The 22,405-nt window shown below is 37.1% G+C and overlaps 1 protein-coding gene across 12 annotated transcripts in view; it reads left to right on the top strand.

Moving 5' to 3' along the window:
* Positions 1-22,147, top strand: part of ANKRD27 (ankyrin repeat domain 27) — a 50,899-nt gene extending 28,752 nt beyond the window's left edge. For 7 of the 12 annotated variants that reach the window (XM_064519646.1, XM_064519645.1, XM_064519647.1 and 4 more), the window contains 11 exons: positions 49-108; positions 209-328; positions 4,598-4,642; positions 9,851-9,973; positions 11,756-11,953; positions 13,737-13,856; positions 14,475-14,636; positions 16,269-16,377; positions 17,746-17,827; positions 18,414-18,486; positions 20,382-22,147. In XM_064519646.1, coding sequence (XP_064375716.1) covers positions 49-108; positions 209-328; positions 4,598-4,642; positions 9,851-9,973; positions 11,756-11,953; positions 13,737-13,856; positions 14,475-14,636; positions 16,269-16,377; positions 17,746-17,827; positions 18,414-18,486; positions 20,382-20,660 — 1,371 coding nt within the window. In that variant the 3' untranslated portion in view covers positions 20,661-22,147. The other 5 variants (XM_026109516.2, XM_064519650.1, XM_026109519.2 and 2 more) reach the window with 5 other exon arrangements.
* The last annotated feature ends 258 nt before the right edge of the window (positions 22,148-22,405 follow it).

Below are 22,405 nucleotides of genomic sequence, written 5' to 3'. Positions count from 1 at the left end.
TCTCTTTAAGTGGAGTTACATTGGTTTTCTTTAATATTTTTTCTGCAGATTTTGTCATTGATGGAACTAAACTATCTAACATTTGAAAGGGGACAGAGTGCTTCTGAGGTAACAACCAGTGAAAATTGCTAATCTTTTTGCATAAGTTTTACCTGCTTAATCTGATGATGCAAGTTTTTCTGTTTGTTTTTTTGCTGACTTATTAAAGTCACCACTTAGGTCTCCTCAGCGCTCAACAGAAACTTTCAGCAGAGGATCATCTGTCTCAAGCTTGTCGTCAGTGTCAATTGATATAAGACAAGAAGATGTAAAGAATACTTATAAGGAGGTAAGACTGTGAGATGCAAGTTTGATAATAAATGAAGCGAAGGAAACAAGGAGCAGTGATGCTTTTCAACATTGTTTTAAGCTGGAATAGCCTTCTCCCTGGTTTGGAAAATGATGTGCTACTGTCCTAATTTGCTTGTCGCCTAAGTATCTAAACACTTATTTTTATATGGTATCAGCTGTTCTGCTGGATCTTTTTAGGGAAAAACAAAAGCATATTTGGAGTAGTTGTTCAAACCCACTGTAGTTAACTACGTAATTTGAGAATTTGCTGAGTTTTACAAAATTTTAATGGTAGTCAGTGCCCCAAGGACCTCACTGTCCAGGAATTAAATGCCATTGTCAGCTTACAAAACCTCTCAGGGATGAGAGAAAGGTACCAGCATACTGGCAAACAGGACAATAAAATAGAATGTTAAGACAAGTTTTCAAAATAGGCATAGGAAACCAACTTTGTAACATTTGAAGAAATATGTATTATATACTGAAAATCTTGCACATACATTTGCTCGTTTTCTTCTGACCAAACCGACCAAGATGCCTTCCTCTGCATTTTCTTTCTCATCTTTCTCTCACATGGCATCTCAAATTCATACTTTCAATTTATCCTTTCTTAAGCCCTTATCACCACTGCTTCTGATTCTTCTCTCTTTATTTTTTCCTTATCCTCCTGTTCCATTTTTTCCAAATTGACCTCCTCAGTATTTTTGTTTCTGTCTGTGTCATCTCTACATTTAAATTCTTCCTCTTCCTTCTATTAAATGATTCTTCTCTTTCCAAAAGTTTCTGTCTCTTAAAACTGTTTATTCTAAAATACTCAAAGATGTGAAGTTTGACTGGACAAAATTAATTCACACTTTGTTATCAGTTACTCTGTGAGAGGCTTGATGTGGGAGTGTACCTCCCTGCTTGTACAGGGCCAAGGTCTGTAAATAAGATATAATGTACATAAAAGTTCACCTAATAGGAGATTGAGGATTTGCTTTTTTCTTAGGGGAACAAATTTATCCCACCCTGGAGCTGAGGCTGTAGTTCAAAACAGGGAAAAAGATTACAAGCAGCTTATACCTTAGATCCTTGGGGTTAATGACCTCTTCCTGTAAACCAGCTTTAGCTCATTAGTGTTTGCCAAGTTTCACATGGGCTCACTGTTATTATTCGTACTAAGCAAAGAAACTAGGGCCTAATCCTGAGAGTTCTCCGTGAAGGGATCTGCCACTGGAAGTAATGGAAAACTGACCTTGCCAGCTTCCCAGACTTCAGGGCTTAGACCACGGATTAAGGGGACATAGTGAGATCTTTATTAATTCACACTGCTGGTGGATTAAACTCTTTGCTGAAATGAGTCAGTCAGGGTGTATGTCTTGTCTGTGGCTTATTTGCAACTTAGAAAAGAGAGAGTAAAGAGCCAGGCATGTAAATTTGGAAACTGCTTGGTTAGGACTTAGAACTTTCAGCCCAATTTCTGTGCAGCAACAGAAAAAGTGAGTATGTGAGTGAATTGCAGTAGATTTATTCAAATGGCCGTTTCTTCTGTATTTGCATTGAAAGAAGATACTACTCTTCAGTGGAGGATTGAGAAAGCCACCTGGGAAGATGAGGAAATGCCTGTAGCAGCAGACTTTTTCCTAAGTACTCTTAATGAATTATATAAAAGCTGCATAACAGATGCTATATATTTCTGCACTGCTAAGGCCTCAGCCAGTTTTTTGGAACTGTGAGGAAGTTCTTACTTTAGAAAGAAATTATCAGAGCCTGTGGGTCACTTATTATTACTGTTAAGCATCTGTGTGATAAAATTGACCCCTGACAATCATCAGGACCTTCACAGTCTCTGGTAACATTATCCTATGTGGTTAGGGAATTTTGTTAAGGGAAATGTGTGAGAGGTACTATTCTCCCTAATATATATTGTCCATTCTAGATATATGTGTGCCAAGTGTGGGATTCAGCTCACCTAACTTCAGATGTCTGAAAGAGAATTTTCTCAGTCACCTGTTTTCCCTCTGTAGTCAGTAGAGAGAAATTGGTATCTCCAGAGAGCAATTAATCTCAGACATTTTAGCTGCTTAATTTGAGCTGAGTGTCCCTAAAAAACAGATAAAAATGGATGGAGGGATTCCTAATCTAGCCTCTGATAACAGGACTTCCTTTTAGTCTCATTCTTTGCTGGACCAAACAGTGCCGTCAGAGTTGACTTGCCTTTGGTCTAAGATCCCATTCCCACATCTGCATAGCTGCAGATTGATTCTTAAGTTTCCTCAGAAGTCGCTTGCTGTTTGTGAGGGAGTTCACCACTCTGTGTCCTTTAGCAGTACCTGGGCCTACATATCTGTTCTGTTTATCCAAACATAACATTATATGATCTTAACTTTTTTTTTATTTTTAACCTCACATAAAACAAAAAATTGGTATGATTCCCTCCAGAAGTGTTATAGAAAGAAGCTAGTAGTTTATGCACAAAATGTAGAGTCAATCACTAACATTTTATGTATGTGCATGCTTTTTAAAAATTAAAAGCTGTATTTTTTGCTGTCAGCATATCCAATTCACAGGCTATACTAGAGCTACAATGTAAAAAACAGTTAGTTTGTACTAAAGTGGACTATATTCAACTTAAGCAAAGATAAACAACCAATTTCCATCTTCACTACCCTTCCAGAAGGGTGAAGACTACTTAATGTGCTGTCATGGTGAAACATAAACTCCAGTGTTACTAATGTAAGTTGTCATTAGTAACATAAGTAAGGCTCTGAACTTCGAAGGAGTGTCCATTTGTTTCCATTGTGTGAATAATAATGTCTCCTTCAAATAATACTTTGACTTGTGCTTTATAAAAAGACTCTTCCATGAACAGTAGCATGCTCTCCTGAACTGTGGAAGGTGAAAATATTTTATTCTGTTATCAGTTCAATCCTTCTGCCCAACACACAGAACATTTGTCATGAATGTGTTGTGTCGCAGTTATAATGAACAAGATGGTCATTTCTAGATAAGGATTGAAATGCAACTCTGTTATTCTGTGACATCTTCAACTTGCGTGGTGTTTCTTAATATTGAAACAACTTTGGTTACACAGCAGCATCTTTGGTGATAGAGCAGTGTTCCTATAATGCTGAAACAATCTTTCACAGCTTATTAAATAATTCTTCAACAACCTGCAGAGGCCAGACATGTTGCCTCTCAATAGCGCTAATGGATTCTCCCTGCCCTTCTACTGGCGCCTGTCCCGTTTCTGTCAAGTCGCATCTCAACTCTTCTACGTGAGAGCAGAGAATCGAAGTGGCGGGGGGAAGTACATGTGCTTCTCCTGCTTTCACGAACAAGGGGAGGGATCGGGGAAGGGCACTGGTGCGCTGCAGAGCACCTTCCATCTCTGCTGCACAGAAGCACATTCTGCTCTCCTTCCCCAGCCGGCCTTTCCCGCATACGGCAGTGTGAGCAGAGCTCATGCACAAAGGAGTACCTACGCCAAGCAGACGCGCTTGCACGTTAGCTGGTCTGTACATACTTAATTGCTCTACTTCTGGTCCCTTGGAAGAACTACCAGTCAGAGACCTGGCTTTTGCTGGTGCTACTAAAATACTGTTTGGTTTTTTTTCTTTTTTATCTTTTCAGATTTTAAATAAGAAAAACTTCACAATTATATTGAAGTTAGATTTGTAAATGTTTGTTTTTAACTTAAGAATAAACCAATGATCTGCAGATGTGCATGTGAACAATTGGAAAGCATCATCTTCATCTTAAACTGTTGTTTATCAACTAATAACATAAAATAAAATAAAACAACCTCCCATTCTATGTGCTTCTGGTAGCATATAGTAGCTCAGCAAGAGTCCAAACAGTTTAGTATTCCTCAGGGTGGGAGTTTGTCTTGAGGGTTTTTTTTGTTTTGTTTTTTTTTTTTTTTTGTTTTTTAAGTGTTAGGTTCACAACAAAAGTACATGCTCAGCTGCTGCACAATAATGTGGTATGTCAGCTTACATGGTTTTGCTTATGCATGGACTGTATGTGTCCTGTAGTTAGGTAAGTGCTGCTTATCTTCAGCCAAGCAAGTCAGAGGTCATCAAATGGCCCATGGCCTTACATGCTTTTGCATTTTATGAATGTTTTTTTCCTTTCCTTTAAAACTTTATCAATAAATGTGAGATGGGCCAGTAGTAATCCTGTCACTCAAGCTTAGGAGGTTAGTAAAGGACACTGGATTCTCAGAGTACAGCTTAATGCCAATAATAACAAAGCAAATAAATTTTGTTTTCTTTGTGAATAGGTGGAAAAACTCTTGAGAGCAGTTGCTGATGGTGATCTGGAAATGGTAAGTCTTAGAATGGTTGCTGAATTATTTAAATCCAGTTTACCTGATTCAAAATGCAGAAGCTGTTTGTGAATAATACTGAGTGAAGAATGTATCATCTGCTTATTTCAGCAACAATTAATCAAATTCATCTCACTTTCTACCAAGAATATTCACTCTATGTCCACAAATTACTTTACCTACAGTACTTTAAGGGTCATTGTTCTAACAATTCCATGACCTCTTACAAAAATGACTTAAATTTGAGTAGTATAACGCAGTACCAGCTAAAAGAGAGCTGTGGATTTAATTATTTTAAATACAATCCTTTTAATCCCCAGTTTTGAAGTACATTAACTACATTTATTTGGGCACCCTTCTGATTTTGGAAAAAAGAAAGTACAGAGCTATAACTAGGTCATCTTGATGAGAATTTTGCTTGGTAGCATTTTTTGCAAAAAAACAAGAATTTTTCATGACCTGCGATAGCTGGAGATTTATTTCAAAAGATGGGATCAGTGCATATTAGAATCCGTTGTAGTCCCATTATTGGCCTGAACCCAAGCTATGGTTTAGATAACAGGGCTCCAGATTTCAGTTTGTCAGAAGAGTTAGAACTGATCATGAGTAAAATACAAGGGGAGGAAAGGGAAATTCTTAACTTGTTTATACTGGTTTTGCATTGGAGCAACTCTGAATCTTGGTGGAATTACCTTGGTTTACCCCCAGTATTGCCAGTAGCCAGGGTCACTTTTTCTCTGTTTAATTTTTACAAGTTTTCTTGATTATTGTGCCTTCTGCTGCTCCCTAGTGTCATTGCTGCATTCTTTGAGGGCATTATGTGACTAGAACATTGTATTTTCTTCTGTGTTAGAATCGTTTTGTTTTATATTTTGGACAATTTAAGCAATTTCATCCCTTGTGAAGTAAGGCCTACCCTTTAAAAATGTTTGCATAGCCCCTGCTAGGCAATGCCAAGAAACCTGGGAAGAACGCAATTCCGGACAGGCATATTGAAATGAAATATTGTGGGAAAGAGCAATTTATGTGCTTGCAGGTGCTCACGCTGCACTGTTGGATGCCATTGTTAGGGAACATGGTACCTTGCAGATCTGTAAAAAGATATGTATATTGAGGTGACAATGTTGAATTGAATGTACAGGCAGCACAAAACAAACAAAACCAAACAGGGCAAGATAGGTGAGATTTTAGGAAAACCTGATTTTTGGCATCAAATCCAGTATAAAGTGTTATTCCCTGTTGCTTGTTCCTATGTTAGAGAAGCCCATCGTATCTTTTCCCGTATGTGAATTGATGCAATTATTTGAGTGGCAATGCTGTGAAGTGGTTCAGGAAATTGAATGGTGGGATTTACAATTTATTGGCTTATGTTGCATTGTAGTAATACAGTTTTTTAATCCACAGTTGCTTTTTGATCCCCAAATATCCAGGTTCTCTAACACTTTGATCGTTGAGTATTCCTTACTGTATGTAGTGCATAGAATAATTATGTATGCACAAGTACTGTGTACATGAAAAATGGGCTTTTATTATTTTTTTATAATAACTTTTTTCCATATTTTATGCTGGGAGCACATTCAGGTTTTACTAGTCAGTACAGAGAAGAAGTTCTCTGAGAGACTCACAACTTTTCTGTATTTTGGATTTCACTTGCAATAGACAGTTGATGGCTATGTTCATACCAGTTTCAGAATTGTTGTCCTATAATTTGTGATACTTACCATTTGTCTTGACATATTTTTTGAGTTAGTATTGCCATTTACTTCTGGAAATTTGAAAACCAAGGTCCAAAGTCACTCTACTGAAAAAATGAAGACGATGCACAGAAATTGTAGAAGTATTGCATTTGGAAAAATGTGTAAGGTTGTATATTTCTTGTTTGTTTTGTAATTCATAGGGCAGAATTATGAAACTTTGTGTGACTGTGCAGGGTTTCTGTACTGGATCTGTGTTCTGAAAAATTAATTTGGGTGATACATACTAGAAATTACATGTTAATGAAGTGTCATACAGCTCTGTACATAATAAAATACATATTGATTCTGTAATGTGTTTCGTTCCAGTTGGATGATAGGAAGGAATTTATTTATCAACTGATAGAGGAAAATACTACAGGAAAGGACTGTGCAGTTGCTAAGTAAATATCATTATCTTAGTTTATAACCTAACTTAATCTTAGTAACTATTTCCTAGTTAGCCCTTAAGTCATCTCAAGAAGCAGCAATACATGCAGTGGTGGCATTTACCATCTTCCTGGTTAAAATGCATATGCAAGTAGTAAACATGAATATATTACAATTAAATTTTCAGAGATTTTTTTGAAATCTAAACTGCACCATAAAAATCTTTAAGGAAAATCAAGCATATTGCTATCATTAGCTGAAAAACTTGTATCTAGTGCTGATCAAGAGATATCAGCAATGTAAAACGTAAAGCTATGCATTTGGATGACAAAATCACCTTATTTCCTGTGGATTTACTTTCCACATTTCTCAAGTTCATGTAAGTGTTCATTATGAAAATAATTGTCCAATTGGCTGGCAAAGGTTACAGCTTGCATATAAAAAAAAAAGATTATTTAAAAATTCTTATCTCGTTCTGACAGCCTGAGATGTGTTTCCATAGGAACAGAAGCAGCAGTAGGGTCATTAGCGCTGTTACAGGTTTCCGCTGTGACAGCTAGCTGAGCTTTGCAAGAGGAGGCATTAAAAAAGTGCTGTGGAACTGAAAGATTAGAAAAAAAATTATGCTGTGATTGTTCAGGAAGAAAAAAAACCCTTTTTCTTCATCATAGCACCCGTAAATCTTAAAAGCAAGTATTTTTTAGATTGGAGATAATGATGTTAATCAGTGGCAGTGATGTTAATGGGCTGACCCAACGGCAAATACTCCTACACTTTGAAAATAAAATTTAGCCCACTTTGATAAATTTTCTGGGTCTACAGTGGAAAAAAGAGTATTTGAGGACAGTGTGGAGAAAGAACCTATATAGAAAGGACTAAGTTTAATTCCCAAAATATGTTTCAGAGTTATGCAGCAACTTTTTTTTTGGTAGAGGGGGCAGGGCGAGACTATACTTTTTGCTTTTTTACTGGTTGCTGAATTGGTAGAAAAAGATCTCTCTATTATTAGTGGAGATTGCCGAGAGTCTTAGATGGCCCATTGTATGTTGCTTTGAAGAAAGCTTTTACATGCCTCTAGGTCAGTGAAATATTGTGTAGAAACAGTCGATATTGCTACTGTGTAGAAATAGTCAATAAATTCTCAGTGTTTCATTCTTAAGCATGGAAGTAGTGGTTGCGTGTACTTCTTGGCTCCTTGGGGATGGCAACCCCATCTATTCAGCTTTCAACAGGATACTTAGATTTAAAAGAAAAATAAAAGGGGAATTAACCTTTTGACCAAAAACCTTCAGATGAAAAAAATGGCTACTCCCCTGTAATTATAAGTAGGTACGCGTGGGAGTAGCGTGTTGAGTTTTTTTGTGAGACACTGATATTAGGATGTTGAGAGTTGCCATGTAGTGTTACATTTGGATAATAAGGGCACCAGTATCGAGCTGTGATAGAAGCAGAAGAAGGTGCCAGTTGCCAGAGTCTTGGTGAATCTGCGGGGAACAGGGGAAGTGAAGTGAAACTAATTATGCTCGTTTGATGTTTTGGATGCATTCAGATGTACCAAATAGTAAAACTTCACTTACCTGGGCTTTCATACACAAATACAAGCTTGAGAGAAAATGTATTTTTACTTCAGAGAACAATGTGGATTTTCCAGGGTAAGTAATGTTCCCTATGAAGCATCCCTTTTCTGTTTCAGTTACGCTGTTATTCTGAAACAGGGATATGGCCCTTATTCATTCTGGCTTTCTGCAGGAAGTTCCTTTCTCCCCACTTTTTTCCTGACCAGCATCTGTAGAGCTCTTGTATTGGTCTTGTTTTGCACCGTCAAACTCAAGCTATGAATCCAGCTCCATTTCAGTAGAAAGAGGTTCCTCGACTTTGCTTCATGCCACTGTTCAGTGATTTTTGTCTATGGTGACAAGACAATGATACATGCTTTGACATGCCCTTGCAAAGGGGTTGGTGCTGAAACAGTACAGTGTCGCTGGCTCTCAAAAGCTGCTGAACAGAAGAAAACCTCAGTAAGGTGACAAGTGTTACAGCTTCATACCCGCCATGTAATCCTGTAACTAGCTGTGTCTGGGAAGTCCCAGAAGATGTGGAGGAGCTCTGAGTGCCACCCTCCATGCACAAGTGAGCGAGGACTAGTGATCTCATCTGCCTTCTGGCCTGTTTTTTGAGTGCCCTGTGATGTTTTGTCCATGTTAACCCTTTCCATGCACCTGGAAAAAGGTGCTTGTTAATGTGCTGTCTCTTGAGTTTTGAGACCAGTTTAGTTCCCACTTCTGTTGTGAGTTTTTTGAAAGGCTTGACTCACTAAGCATAGCAGGACCTCACAATGTTACGGTAGATGGATGTCAGGTGTACCACTGCCAGATGGTATGTATGATGACGGAGGCTTTGGACAGTTGCTCTAGTTCTAAGATTTCTTTAGTCCACAGTGGATTAATGAACCTCAGTGTAAAAGTGTATTTCTTAAACTGCTTTTTTTGTTGCATCGAATTTAATGCAAAATTAACATGCAGTAAGAATCACTGCTTGCGGATTGCACAGGATGCGCCGAGTTCTGAGACTAACTACACTGAAGGGGCTGTCAGCTCTCCAAAATGAGGCATTATACATTGAGACAAAGTAAAACTGCCAAGCTTGGGAGGTTACAGGTCTAAGACAAGTCAGCATTGCTGCACAATTTTTGATGGTGGTAAAATGTCGTCATCCTTGTCACTTCTTACATTTGTTAAAGCAAGTAAAGACACAAAATTCACATTGACGTGAGCTGGCGCAAATCTTTGTCTAATCTTCATCTGAGCTAAAAGGATTTGGAGGGTTTGAGCAGAGGTGAACACTGAAGTTTTGATTAGGCAGCAGGAAGTCATTTATAATTTATTTTACTGCTGTACTTGGTGAACTTTCTAGCTGCTTTGTCAACAATAACTTTTTTTAGGGGAGCTGGTGCTGGGAGGTGATTCTGTATAGTCTCCCTGAGTTATTCACAAGTGTCTGTAAAATTTTACATGTGTACATATGCAAATATATTAGGACGTGGAACTTTTGGGCTCTGTAAAAGAGGGCTTGCTTTTGATGCCAGGTACGTTATCTCTTGGAATGGATGGAAGATGACTTGGAAGATGAAGACGACACAGTCAGTACATCAAAACCAGAATTCTGCCATCCGTTATGCCAGTGCTCAAAATGTGGGCCAGCACAAAAGGTTGGAATATTAATTCTTTAAACAGTATAATTTGTATTCTTATAATGTAACTTTTAGCTCCAGGGAAGTAGCACTCATATTTCTTTACACCTTGCACCTCTGTATTTCTGTCTAAAAAGCAGTTGAATATATACAGACCATAACTGTTGATGTGATGACGTGAAGTTGTCCTCTTTTTAATGAGGCTGTGGGAAGGTTTGGATACAGGAGCAGTGTTCAGAAAGTTGTTTCGGTACCTAATGGAGTGCAAAAACTTTGCAGCTTGCTTTTAGGATTTGTAGACTGCTGTCTTTAAGGTTTGAACAACTTTGAATAAATGAGGTCTACTTTTTTTTTCTAAGCCTCAGTTTCTTCTGGGCCTCTTACGACTTACATTTTGAACTGTCACAGAGTATCTACCTAATCAGTTAGTAATCAGATTATCTAGGAATACCTGCTATTCCTATAATCAATGTAGTGCTGATAAAGCCTTTTTTTAAAAAAGTGTGTAACATTCTTACAAACTGTTTCTAAATGCTCTTCAGCGTTAAAATATAATTGCAAAGACTTCCTTTCCCATTATTTATCACAGACTGCAGAGAAAAATCAGGCTTTACAGTACCTATTTTTTTTTAATATGGAATGGTCCCAGCTTTTTGGAAATAGAAAACCAATTACTTGCACTTCAGGAAGAAAATTTGTTACTGTGTCTGTCTGAAGGTTTACATAACTGGATAAATCACTGCAGAATTAAGTATGAATTTTCAGTGTTTTGGCTACTTTGAAGTAACCATGCCCATAGAGCTAACAGAGAACACGGGAGATGGTTTAATTTATTTCTTCTAAATTCGTCATTGCTACCTTATGTTTATTTTGTGTGGGATAGAGTATGCTAGTTGTCATTAGATGCTTCATATTCACATCATGATTTATTTTCTGATAACTTGTGTCCTTTACCCCGAGTACTGGAATCATGCTAAAGATACCACGGCTTGAGACTCTGATGTTCATCTTACCGATAGCAGGGAAGGAATGGCGCTTGCCAGTGAATTTATTTGCATACTGAATGAAGAGTAGAAGGAACTTGTTAACTAATTTTACCAGTGTATTAGGTAGGCACACATTGAAAGCATACTGAGGATAGGCAGAATGAGAGATTATTTACCACTGTGAGTCTCGGGCCCCTGTGCAGTTTGAGAGAGGAGTAAAGCAGGATGTTTTGTACTGCTGTGTGAGCTGTGGGCCAGGTAGTTTCCTTGATTCCCTGCAGGAGTCTGTGCCCTGGGCTGATGTTCTTCTACATGAATAAAATTAATTTTAGTTGTACTTTATCCTTAATATCTCAAGCTTCATACAGCAGTAAAATACATGCTTAATGTCTGTCTCCAAGAACATAAACTTATGTGTAAATAAAAGGTAACTTGTAATATTAACACCTATTCTCTATATGTAAGGATAGCCGAACAGCTATATAGAAACTGTAGTTTTTACTTCCATCTCAACCTGGGCAGCTTTAGCCTTACTTAATAAGATGAAACTTTGCCTGGAGTTTTTCTATAGGAAGCTATCGTGTTGGAAGAGAGAAAAATAAAACCATTGTTCCTTTGAAAAATACGACCAAGCTGTCCTGGTTTACTAACTGTCTTCCTGAAGGTCTCAAGCTTGACCCCGTGGCAATAGTTCTTGTAATGTCCATCCATCTGTTTTGGGTATACTTAGTAGGTATTTGATTGCTTTTTGGTCAATAGAAAGTAGCATAATTAGTTATATATAATTAGCTTTGTTGTATATTTTCCTCAACAGAAATTTGCAAGGATCCCTGCTAATGGTCTTGGAGTAAATGTTTCAAATCAAGATGGTTTTACACCACTGCATATGGCTGCACTGCATGGACACTCTGAACTTGTCTCTCTTTTGTTGAAAAATGGAGCCAATATCAGTGCCAAGAATGCAAAACATGCAGTTCCTCTTCATTTAGCCTGCCAGAAAGGACACTTCCAGGTAGCTGAGCCTTTTCATAAATGCAAGCCATTTAACACTTAACCACCCAAAAAACCTGTTTGTGAAATTTTCAATGTAACTAAACCAATAATAGTGCAGAAAGTCTGGATTGTGTTTTATTTTATTTTTTTAATTCTAACTCCCCAGAGAGAAAGGGCACCTTTCTGCTGAAACAGTTTCTGTAGGCACCTTTTCTGTCTTAATATCCTAAAATAATGGTTTAATGAGAGTGCCGGCAATAGTGAAACTATCTTACATAAGACACTACAGAAATAACTCATGCAGCTGAATATTCCTGTGTATTTTTAATTTTTTTTTAGAGAAGTGTAAGTTTGTGTTTAGAAGTCTGCTCCCACTTAAAGTTTTGTAAAGAAATAAACCTGTAATAACTAGCTTGTGTTAGCAGAATTCCTGCTAGCAGATTTCATGAAGATAGCCCTGTTGAGTGTAGAATGGCAATATTTTAATTAGGTTTTCCTAGATATTTTGCCTTCAGTTTCAGTGTCATGCTTGTAGTTGTCCCTTGAAAGGAATGTCTCTTGTGGTTACATATTCATATACTTTGAATCACTTCAACCTTTATAGAATTGCAGAACTTCTGAGCTGTGCTCAGCTCTTACTTTCTGAGGTTATGGTATCCCTGCAACTTTTTGCTGCATTTTAAATTAACTGTGGTCACCACTGGACAGATCTGAATCTTGAAAAATCCCAGCCTAGGGAATTAATTTCCTCCCTCTAGAGCTCCAGTTATGTGGCTCTGTTCATTTTAAAGATATACGTCTGTCTGTCTCGGCTCTTTGATGTTGCATTAAGTTTCTCTTAACTGTTCAGAAAAAACAGTCTTTCTCTCTTCCTGTAGTTCAATGAGGAGATGTATATTCATCTATGGGTGCAATGGACTTCTGGGTATCTGGGTATCTTCAGTAGCTGCAGTATTAAATACCTATTGTATCTTCAGTAAAGTCACTCATGCAAGTATATGGGCCAACTCATGGGCCTACTGGAGCTTTGAGGGTAGCAGCGTAACCTCATCCTCTACTTCAGAGTGGACATAAAGCATAGGCACTGAAGGAGAAGCATGAACTAATGAGAGGAGAGTGTTAATACAGGAGAGGAGGTAAATGAGAGGGGAAAAATACTGGTAATGAAAAAGCAGTTGCAGATGTGAGGGGATGGAAAATTGGAAGATACAGACAAGTGGAAAATCGGGTGTAGGAGGAAAGGAGCTGATGATTGCATGAGGGAATAAAAATTGAGAGAATTGTGAAGGTGGTTGTGAGGGAAATCACTAGGGAAGCAAGAAGGACACAGAAGTATACAACTCCAACTTGGAGGTTAATGAATGTTAATTCATGGGGTCTTTACAGTATAAAGAACTCCTTGCAAAGTGAGTTAGGAAACTCTGGTAAGTTAGGAAAGGAGGATAGGATGGCGGTGCTGTTGAGGTTTGTCTTTTATGTTTTGTAAAGTTACTGATTACGTATATTTTTCACATATCCTGGAAGCAAATTTGCTTGTATTTTCATGTTCTGTCTTTTTTTCCAGTTGTTTAGGGCTTTTTTTAGAAGGTTGAGGTAAAATATGAAAACCAGTACGGTAGGAATAGATATTTGTGGTTATCTGTTTGGCCAAGATGAGACTTTTCTTCTCTGTCCTTTTTTCTTCCATCTATTTTTCATTCTCCATTACCTAATTTTCCAAAAACATGCTTGAAAAACAGGACTTTCACTGCATGTTTGTGGTTAGCTAGTGTCTCAAAAGATACTGTTACTTCTTCCTATAGGTGGTCAAGTGTCTGATGGATTACAGTGCTAAACAAAATAAAAAGGATATATATGGAAATACTCCATTAATTTATGCATGTTTGAATGGTCAGTATGAGACTACTGCCTTGTTGTTACAGGTAAGATCACTGAAAACAAAATGTTCAGAATACTATTTTTCATACAGTATTTGTGTTTATCCAGTACTCAAGATTAGTATTTTTAGTTGCGCATTTCTCCATTAAAACGTCTCAAGGAAAACTGGGAGCATCTCTTCCTCTCTCTATCATTTCAGCCCTTCCCTTCTTGTTTTTTATTAGATATTTTATTAGATAAATACTACCTTACTCTTGTACAGCTAACTCTTTTCATGAAACTCTCTTGTGGCAGGGGGCAGGTTTTGTTGCTTAAGGTTATATAATGTAGGATATTTGTGTTTCGTACAGGTGTTCTTGTGTTTCATTTAGAAATCTCTCTCAAACTTGGAATATGTAGCAGATACATGAAAAAATGAAATAAGCTGATCCATGAAATCGTGTGTATAAGCGAGAGGAGGAAATAATATGGTTGGGTGGGTTATTGTTGAACTGCTGATTGCTAGCATATGCTTTCAGCTTTTTGTATATAGCTACAAGGATTCTGTTGCATTGTTCTCATTCATCTATTGAAAATAAAAGGGAGAGAAAAATAATAGTAATGTGCTATCTCCATTTCATTCTACTCTTTATTTATAACTTCAATTTTATTTTGCTGTCCAGCATGGGGCCTCTGTTAACCTTTCTAATGCCAAAGGAAATACAGCACTGCATGAGGCCGTGATAGGAAAGAATGAAGCCCTCGTAGAGCTGCTACTTCGGAATGGTGCAGTGACGCACATAAGGAACGAAAGGCATTGTACCCCTGCGGACTGCGCTGAACCGGTGAGTGCAGAAAGTTTGTTTTTAAGGTTAGATTTTCCTAAAATTCGATATGCATCATGTGGGGGGGGGAAAAGCCTCCAAAACTGTTTATCACAATAACATTTTCAGCCCATCATTAGTCAAGACTTTTGTATTTAACAGTGGAGTGTGATATAAAGACTAAGATTCCTGTTTAATCTGCTAAATCATAAAAATAAACAATCCATTTATAAAACACTAAAAACTATGTACCTATGAAATTATCTGATGCTGAGTATGGTACATTTAAATTTATGAGGTTGTTCTCTTTATGGTCAAGGTTAGTGTAAGCACTTAGAGACATACTAATGTTAAATTTTACCTTTTCCCAAAACTCTTTGCTTTTCAAAAATGAGATAAAATGGCAGGTGAGAGCACAGAATTCCGTGCATCAGAAATGCAGTGTTTATTTTTGAAGATTTTTTATTTGCTACCTTGCCGTTGAATTTTTTTTCCTCTTTTATCCCTCTTCTTTCTCTCGAGTGTTTTGATGGTAGTTGGCTAAAAACCTCGATATTCTTCTTTTGATGAGCTGCACTTGAGCTCTTAATTCTGGCTCTGTATTCAAATAACTAGAAATTAACTTCGACTCATTTAAATAAACATAGTTTCATTAGAATCCTTGTTACAATTTGAAAATAAAACAGAGAAACATATTGCAAACACTGTGAATAAAACAAAATTAGAACCGACATACCACTCTGTCAGCTCCACTCATTGAAAATACTGCTGTGTGAAATCCATACACAGCAATACACACCATCTAATGAAAATCTGCCTTCATGTAGGAGCTGAAAGCTTTGCTTATTGCAGAGTAAGATATGAACTGACCTAAATTAACAAGAAGTTGCTTCTTGATCAAAAATCAGAGCAGCTGGGCAGATGATAGATATTATGTACAATATGACTAGTACCTGTTATGTTTCTAAAATAAGTTATCAAAGATAAAAAACACGAGTGTAGAAAGAGTAAAAGCACAGATACACCATGTATGAAAGAAAGTTAGGAATGGCAGAAGGAGCAGAAGAAATGTCCAGTGTAGGAAAACGAACACCTTTTACTAATCAGTGTCGCTGCTAGCAATCTTTTGTTCTACCCACCATATTTTCCCCTTCACGCCTTTTGATATCTTTTATCAGGTCAACCAGAACTCTGGCCTTCCCCTTTACTAAGAGCAATAACATACTCTGTAATACTACATTATAAGGGATTGTTACACTCTTTGAATGATTTGATGCTTGGTCCCTAGCTTCGTGCACAGTAACAGCCTCTGAGATGTAGGATTATGGCCCTAAAATGCCCTACTGCATTAATTTCAGTATGCATATTATCATTTATTCATAAATTAGATTAACCATAAATAACACAGCTTAAAATAATAGCTCAAGACTATAAAATCATCACTCCAGTACAGTGCAACTTGTGGAACACTGTTTCTGCCCCTATTCAAACTCACGTAATTTAAAGTTTGTATTTAGAAAGATATATTTTTTGTGTGGTACGTTCATTTTGGCAGCAATTAACAAACACACTCTGCATAGACTAGAATCCTAAATTGTACTGATGTTTTTCTTTTTTTTAATAATGGTGAAAATGGAAACTTTTAAATTTAAGAATTCAAATATCATTAAGTTGCTGGAAACAGCACCAAGCTATGTACCTACATCAGAAGAGAGAGAAAAGGATTGTGAGCAGCATGCTACTATCAAGATAAGAAAAAAAGGTGTGTGTTGTATTTTCACTGCTATAAATAAAAAGAGATTTGGGAATTAATGTGTGACTGCATCAAATATTCAATATACTTAATTTATATATCATTAAAGAACAGTCAGCTATTTTGCATATTTATTGCAGGTAACACCTAAAATACTACAACTAAATGTGGCAGACTTTGTATTATATTCATGACATCTTCTGCAGACTAAGTTTTCACTTTTTCTGTGCATGGAAGAGAATTTTACATACAAAAGCATTTAAAAGTTAGAAAACATGGCATGTTTGAGATAATATAATTAACCATGTAAGACCTGCGCATTTCAGTGCAAAGGTTAAAGAGATTAATTAAAATCACCTCCAGTTACCATTTAAGTTGCCCTAGAACACATTAGGGAGTGATCTTTCAATTAGTTATAGTCTCAGATTTTGGGACGGAAATCAAGAGCTGCAGAGGTAACTTCCTCAATCAGTCAGCAAGATTTCCAGAAGATTTCTTTCTGTCAATAGCAGCATGTAATACCATCTAAACAAATACATTGAGATGCATGGCTGATGTGCTTGATTATTGACACTTAAAAAGGGATGGTGTTATTCCTGGTCTGTCCTCACCTCTTTCCTCCCTCCCTCAGCTTCTGGTCCTGCTTATCCACTATTTCCTTTACGCTGGCTCAGAAGTTTGTCAGATCAGTTTTCAAGCTGATCCAGTTCACTAAGCTGGGACAGTGGGAGTAATGAGTTTTGTGGTGAGCTAGACAGCTCAGCATCGTAGAGTATCTGGTGTCACCAGCGCTGTGTGAAGAAGAAGGTGGGACTCCGTGACCAGGAGTTCGGGAAAAGTAGGAGCAGGAGTGCCCATTTCAGCATCAGTGAGTTTTAGTTAGGTTTTTCAAAATGACTCTTGCCTGCTTCCGTGAGAAAGACTGTCAATATTTTGTTGATTAATACAAAAAGAAAATTTATCACAGTATGCTGGCACTACAGACTGATATAGTCCTTTCAAATATTATGGAAATAGTTTTAAAAGAATAGTAGGCAACATGAGTAATATAACTAAGAGGTGGAATAGCACGTGTGTCTTAATTCAGGTTTGTGATAATTTGAATTTAGAGCCTCAAAGTCCAGAATCGCATCATTTCTTCAGAAGCCGGGCTAGTCAGGTTGATCTGATCAAGAATGCTTATTCCTGCAACTTAAAATACGGTAAATTTCCCAATCAGAAATTGTGACTCTGATTCAAATTATTACTATTATAATTTTACTGTAGAATTTTAAATTGAATGTGAATAGGGATCACTTTTCATTCAGAGCTGTGTTTGTTTAATTCTTAAGTGTGACTCAGTTGTAATTTTAGCTGCTTGTTCTTTTAACCCCCTAGTGAATTCTAAGCCATGTGAGAAAGCCGATGATCCCATAAGCAGACAACTGCAACTGGTCCAATCAATTAACAGATTTAACAAGTAAGCATAGAAGCTTCCTTGGAAGTATGTTTGTTGTTTCCCATAAGCCAAAAAGAAATGTAACATACGATAAAGGCCAAAAGTGGGTTACGCATCAGAGATGACTAATTTGACAAGAGAATACTCTGAGGCTTACACATTAATAATACCAGACAGATGTTCGGGATATGAGATACTCAGTGATGGTGAACAGCAGTGACATGCCGGGCAGCAGGAGGGAAAAGCTGGCCAGCAGGGGAGTACTTGTAAACTTACTTAAAATTGTTTTTGCACTACCAATAGTTGGTGTACCGTATGGTAGGAACATGTATGCCAGACCACTTTAAAAATGTTAGTGCTTCACTCTGTGTTTGGGTTTTGACTCTGAGCTCTTTAAACTTTGGCATATAGTCTGTGGTAAAATACAGGAAATACTAGTAGGCCATCGTTCGTGGGGGGAAAAAATGTGTTGTCAGATAATACAGTCTTGCTGTGTTGAGATAGTGCCATCTTGTGGATTTTCAGTGAAGAAGGCTTTTATGGAAAGACTTGCTGAAAGGATGTTGCTTTATGTAGTTAAATTTAATTCTTTTAAAATATATTTTAGAGCAAAACATTTACGGAGAACAGTAACAAGAGATAAAAGTGTCCCTAATTTTGATTATCAGTTATTGCATCAGGTAAGAGGAAATACTTGTTTGAGTTATTTGTATAATATAGTAATTATTGGTATTGTCTGCTATTAATATAATACATCTAACAGGAAAGATTCTTTACTAATGGTGGTCAGTGAACCCAAAAGGCCTGACCTGTTTTGCTAAACTGCTAACGTTTCTTCATTGTCCAAATGTCGATGGTGCTTCTATACCACCTCTTAAACCTCTTATTCTTTGTCACTTATTGCAGGCTTCATCTCTTTGTTGTCTGTGTCTTGTCCAGCAAAATCTGGGATATACCAAGGCTTGAAAAGTCTACAGCATGTAAGAAAAGCTGTAGTCAAGCAGAGATGCTACTGACAAGAGAGAAATTTTTCAGTAGGTTGAAACAGAAGGTTGGAAGAGAAAGGAACAGCTAGACACTGAAATACCAGTTAAAAATTGGGGTTTGCATGATAAGCCTGCTGCGAGGAAGGGATTGTTTGCAAGGGAGATAACAAACTGCATGTCGCATTGTCAGCTGCACCACAAATGTATAGTGTGATCTTCAATAAGTCACTTCATCTGCGGTTGGGGGTACCACGGCACCCTAAGCCAATCTAACTGCTGGCTGCTGCCCTCCCCGCAGAGCATGTGCTCCCCCTCCCTTCTTTGCACTGACTGTAGCTCTCACTGGACCTTCTGCTGAGCCATTTCAGCATGCTAAATAGCAAAACTACCCTATTCAAATGAAAATTAACAGTTTTCTGCCAGGTTAGCTCAGTAGCTACCCACTAGATTGACTTAGGTAGCCTTGGAAATGCAGTCTCTTTGCTTCTCTTCTCCATCTCTAAAATCGAATGCTGTCCTATTTCAGAGATCCCTTATGAGATTTAACATTGGCAAAGAAATCTGAAAATGCCAGATGAAATGCCATAAAATGTATTATTTTATTCTTTCTAGTATTAATGATAGTACCCCATTTTAAATGTGAGATTTAGATTTTATAGTTGTGGATCACTGAAGGCAGTAAGTCATGAAAGCATGGCAGTTGTCAAGAAGCTACTACGCAGCAATGGTATATAGCACTTTCACCACGTGTGACTGTCATGACTGTGAATTTACTGGTCATACAGCTCTAAATTATTAGTGGGCTTAGTCATGCATAATCTTTTCTGGAACTTTTTCAATATTGTTACTGTTATTTCAGTAAAAGGATATCATAATTAATTTGTGCCTTTAATTCCTCTAATCTTAGAAAATCTGTTATTAGCATGCCTGGACTCTCTTTGGTACCTTAGTTATGTTCACTTTTGCAAAGTGGCCAGTAATCAAGGAGAGCCACACATTCTGCAGAGGAAGAATCAGGAGCAGATATGGAAATGGAAGACAAGAATTGTTGCAGTGACCTAAAGAGAGTCTTAAAGAAGAGGGACTACAGGGGCCTCTTCCCTGGGAGATCAGATCTGGAAGCAGAGAGTTTTGCCTTTAGAACACCGTTCAGCAGTACCTGGTTGAATCTGGCTGCATTATTGCTTACTTATTAGTTAATGGTAAAAGAAATGGCTGTGAAATTGAAATATCTTGAGACTTGCATTAAAAAGGTATTCGGAAGAGTTAGGATGATACTAGGATAGTGCAGGGGAAAAAATGTTTTGGAATGCCTTGATTATCTTTTCAGTTCTGGTACTAATTTATATGTAGCCTGGGGCAAGTTAGCCTCTTTTCTCCATGTTTCCTCGTATGTATAGTGAGGATAATTACTAGCCTACAAAGTAAGCTATTTTTAATCGTCGGCTGTGTTCTCATTATGAAGAATGCCATGAAATTAATGTGATAATTATAATCAAGAAACACTATATTCATTTTACTTTTTGGAATGAAGAAAAATGAAGAAAATAGACAATGCTTTAACATGTCCTATTTTTCCACCCCCACAGTTAGCTATTAAAAGCTTTGATAAAACCAAGTTAAAAGCTGTTGAAACGCTGGACCAGAGCAAAGTTAAGATTATTGACACAGGCTGCAGCGGTGAATTTGTGAAACATGATGATGTGAGAGACGCTCCTGATAGGAGTAAACTAATGCACCGAAGACACACTGTTAATGTGCCGCTTTCAGCAGAGAACGTCAGCGATAAAAGCGGTTTAGCCAGTCCTAGAAATCCAAGTATTTCACAGTCCAAAGAGTGCAGTGATGACTTGTTTTCAAAACACTGACAAGCAAGTGTGAATTTGATGACAAAAGCTGAAGAACTAGGTGGTGTTAGTTTCAATATCCTTGTGCTGGATATCAAGGAATTTAGTGATGCTTGCAAGCTATGCCTTCCGAACAGGACACAGGGATGACTCTTCAGCAGAAACAGAATCTTCCTAGCACTTTTGAAGACTGAATCCTCTGGTTATTCTGGAGATAACTATTTAGCCAGTTTGTTATTGATCTCAACAAACAGGGACATATTGAGATGTGGACAGCAAAATTAGTTTCCTATTCTACTTAGCACTTACTAAAAAAATTATATGTAACGGTACACCAACCAAAATCCTGTATTGTACTTTTCAGCCACCCACTTTGTTTTTAAAAGTCTGAATAATTTTTGCATTTTCAGTTTTTACCACTACATTGGATAAATATATATAAATATTTATTTATATATATATAGATATATTGGATAAATACGTATTTATTGCCAGAAGTAATTCAAATGTCTCTATTTTTATTGTAATGTTACAAACCGTTATAATATATATTTCTGTATATTTCAGTAGCTGGGAAAACAACAGTTGATAAAATCTGTGATGCCATCTTAGAGGTTTATACATGCTATTAACACGATGGGAAGTAACCTGTGCTGATTTCTTTGCAATGCACCCCTGTATTGGGTCTGCAAGATCAAGATCTTACAGGAGCCAAGATGCTGAGAAAAGATAGAGAGCACTTGATGAAGCTAAATTGGACTCACTGTTCACAGCCTCATTAAAAAAAAAAAAAAAAAGGCAGAAACAAGTATGTATAAGGACATGTAAAATTGTTTGAAGGTTTTTTTTTTCTCTAAGGCAAATCATGCAAAAACCACAAAAATACTTATGATTCTGGGCAAAACTGGTTAGACAAAACTGCTGCTTAAGAGCCTGTTCCTATCTGACTGCTATTTAAACAGGTGGACTTCTTGATTATGAAAGCTACTACTGACATCAGTAAGCATTTGTTGGAATAGGCCAAATTCTAGAGGTGACCACTGCTGAAGAATTGAAAGCTCACAAATACCTATGAGATGGCAGCTTAAATTTGGACTTCATTTTTGACTATTTCAGTTAAAAATTTTTAAAAGTGGTTATGGTAGGAGAAATGTGTAAATAGCATAAGCCAAGTTTTCTAAATGCAATATTTTTTATTTTTGGCTTATGTCCAGCTTGCAGTTTATTTCATAAGATATTTTTATGAATAATTCTGTTTCTTTTAACTGTGATATTAGTAAACTGCCTGGGAAAATCCAAAGCTGGAGGACAGACTGATGATTTTTTTCAATTAACTTTTTAATCTAAGGGGTAAACTGTGCAAAAAAATGCACACATGGACATTTGGAGATGAGGGTAATGTGTTTATTTTTCTAATAATTTATGAGTTCATCTGATTTTTTCTAATGTGCCTTGGATTTGTGCCAAATGATGGAAACGAGAAAAACAGTAAAATAATTCTTGAAAAAGCTGTTTGAGTGCTTATTTAAAACATTTTATCTTTTATCCCGTTTTCCTTACTTTTGTTCTCAGAGGGATTTGAAAATTTCACCTTGTGCCTATGTATAAATGGAGGGGATCTATTGGAATTTACTTTTAACTTCGGTATGACTCTCTTCTTCCCCCTTCTGTCCTATGTTTGTGGATTGCCACACATGATAGTGTGTGCAATACAAAACTCTTAGAGAAACCGAACATTTAAAGAAGGGTATTTTATATTATATAAA

This window comes from Dromaius novaehollandiae, chromosome 13, assembly GCF_036370855.1.
Source record: "Dromaius novaehollandiae isolate bDroNov1 chromosome 13, bDroNov1.hap1, whole genome shotgun sequence".
NCBI lineage: Eukaryota > Metazoa > Chordata > Aves > Casuariiformes > Dromaiidae > Dromaius > Dromaius novaehollandiae.
This window is presented reverse-complemented; position numbering and strand designations above follow the sequence as displayed.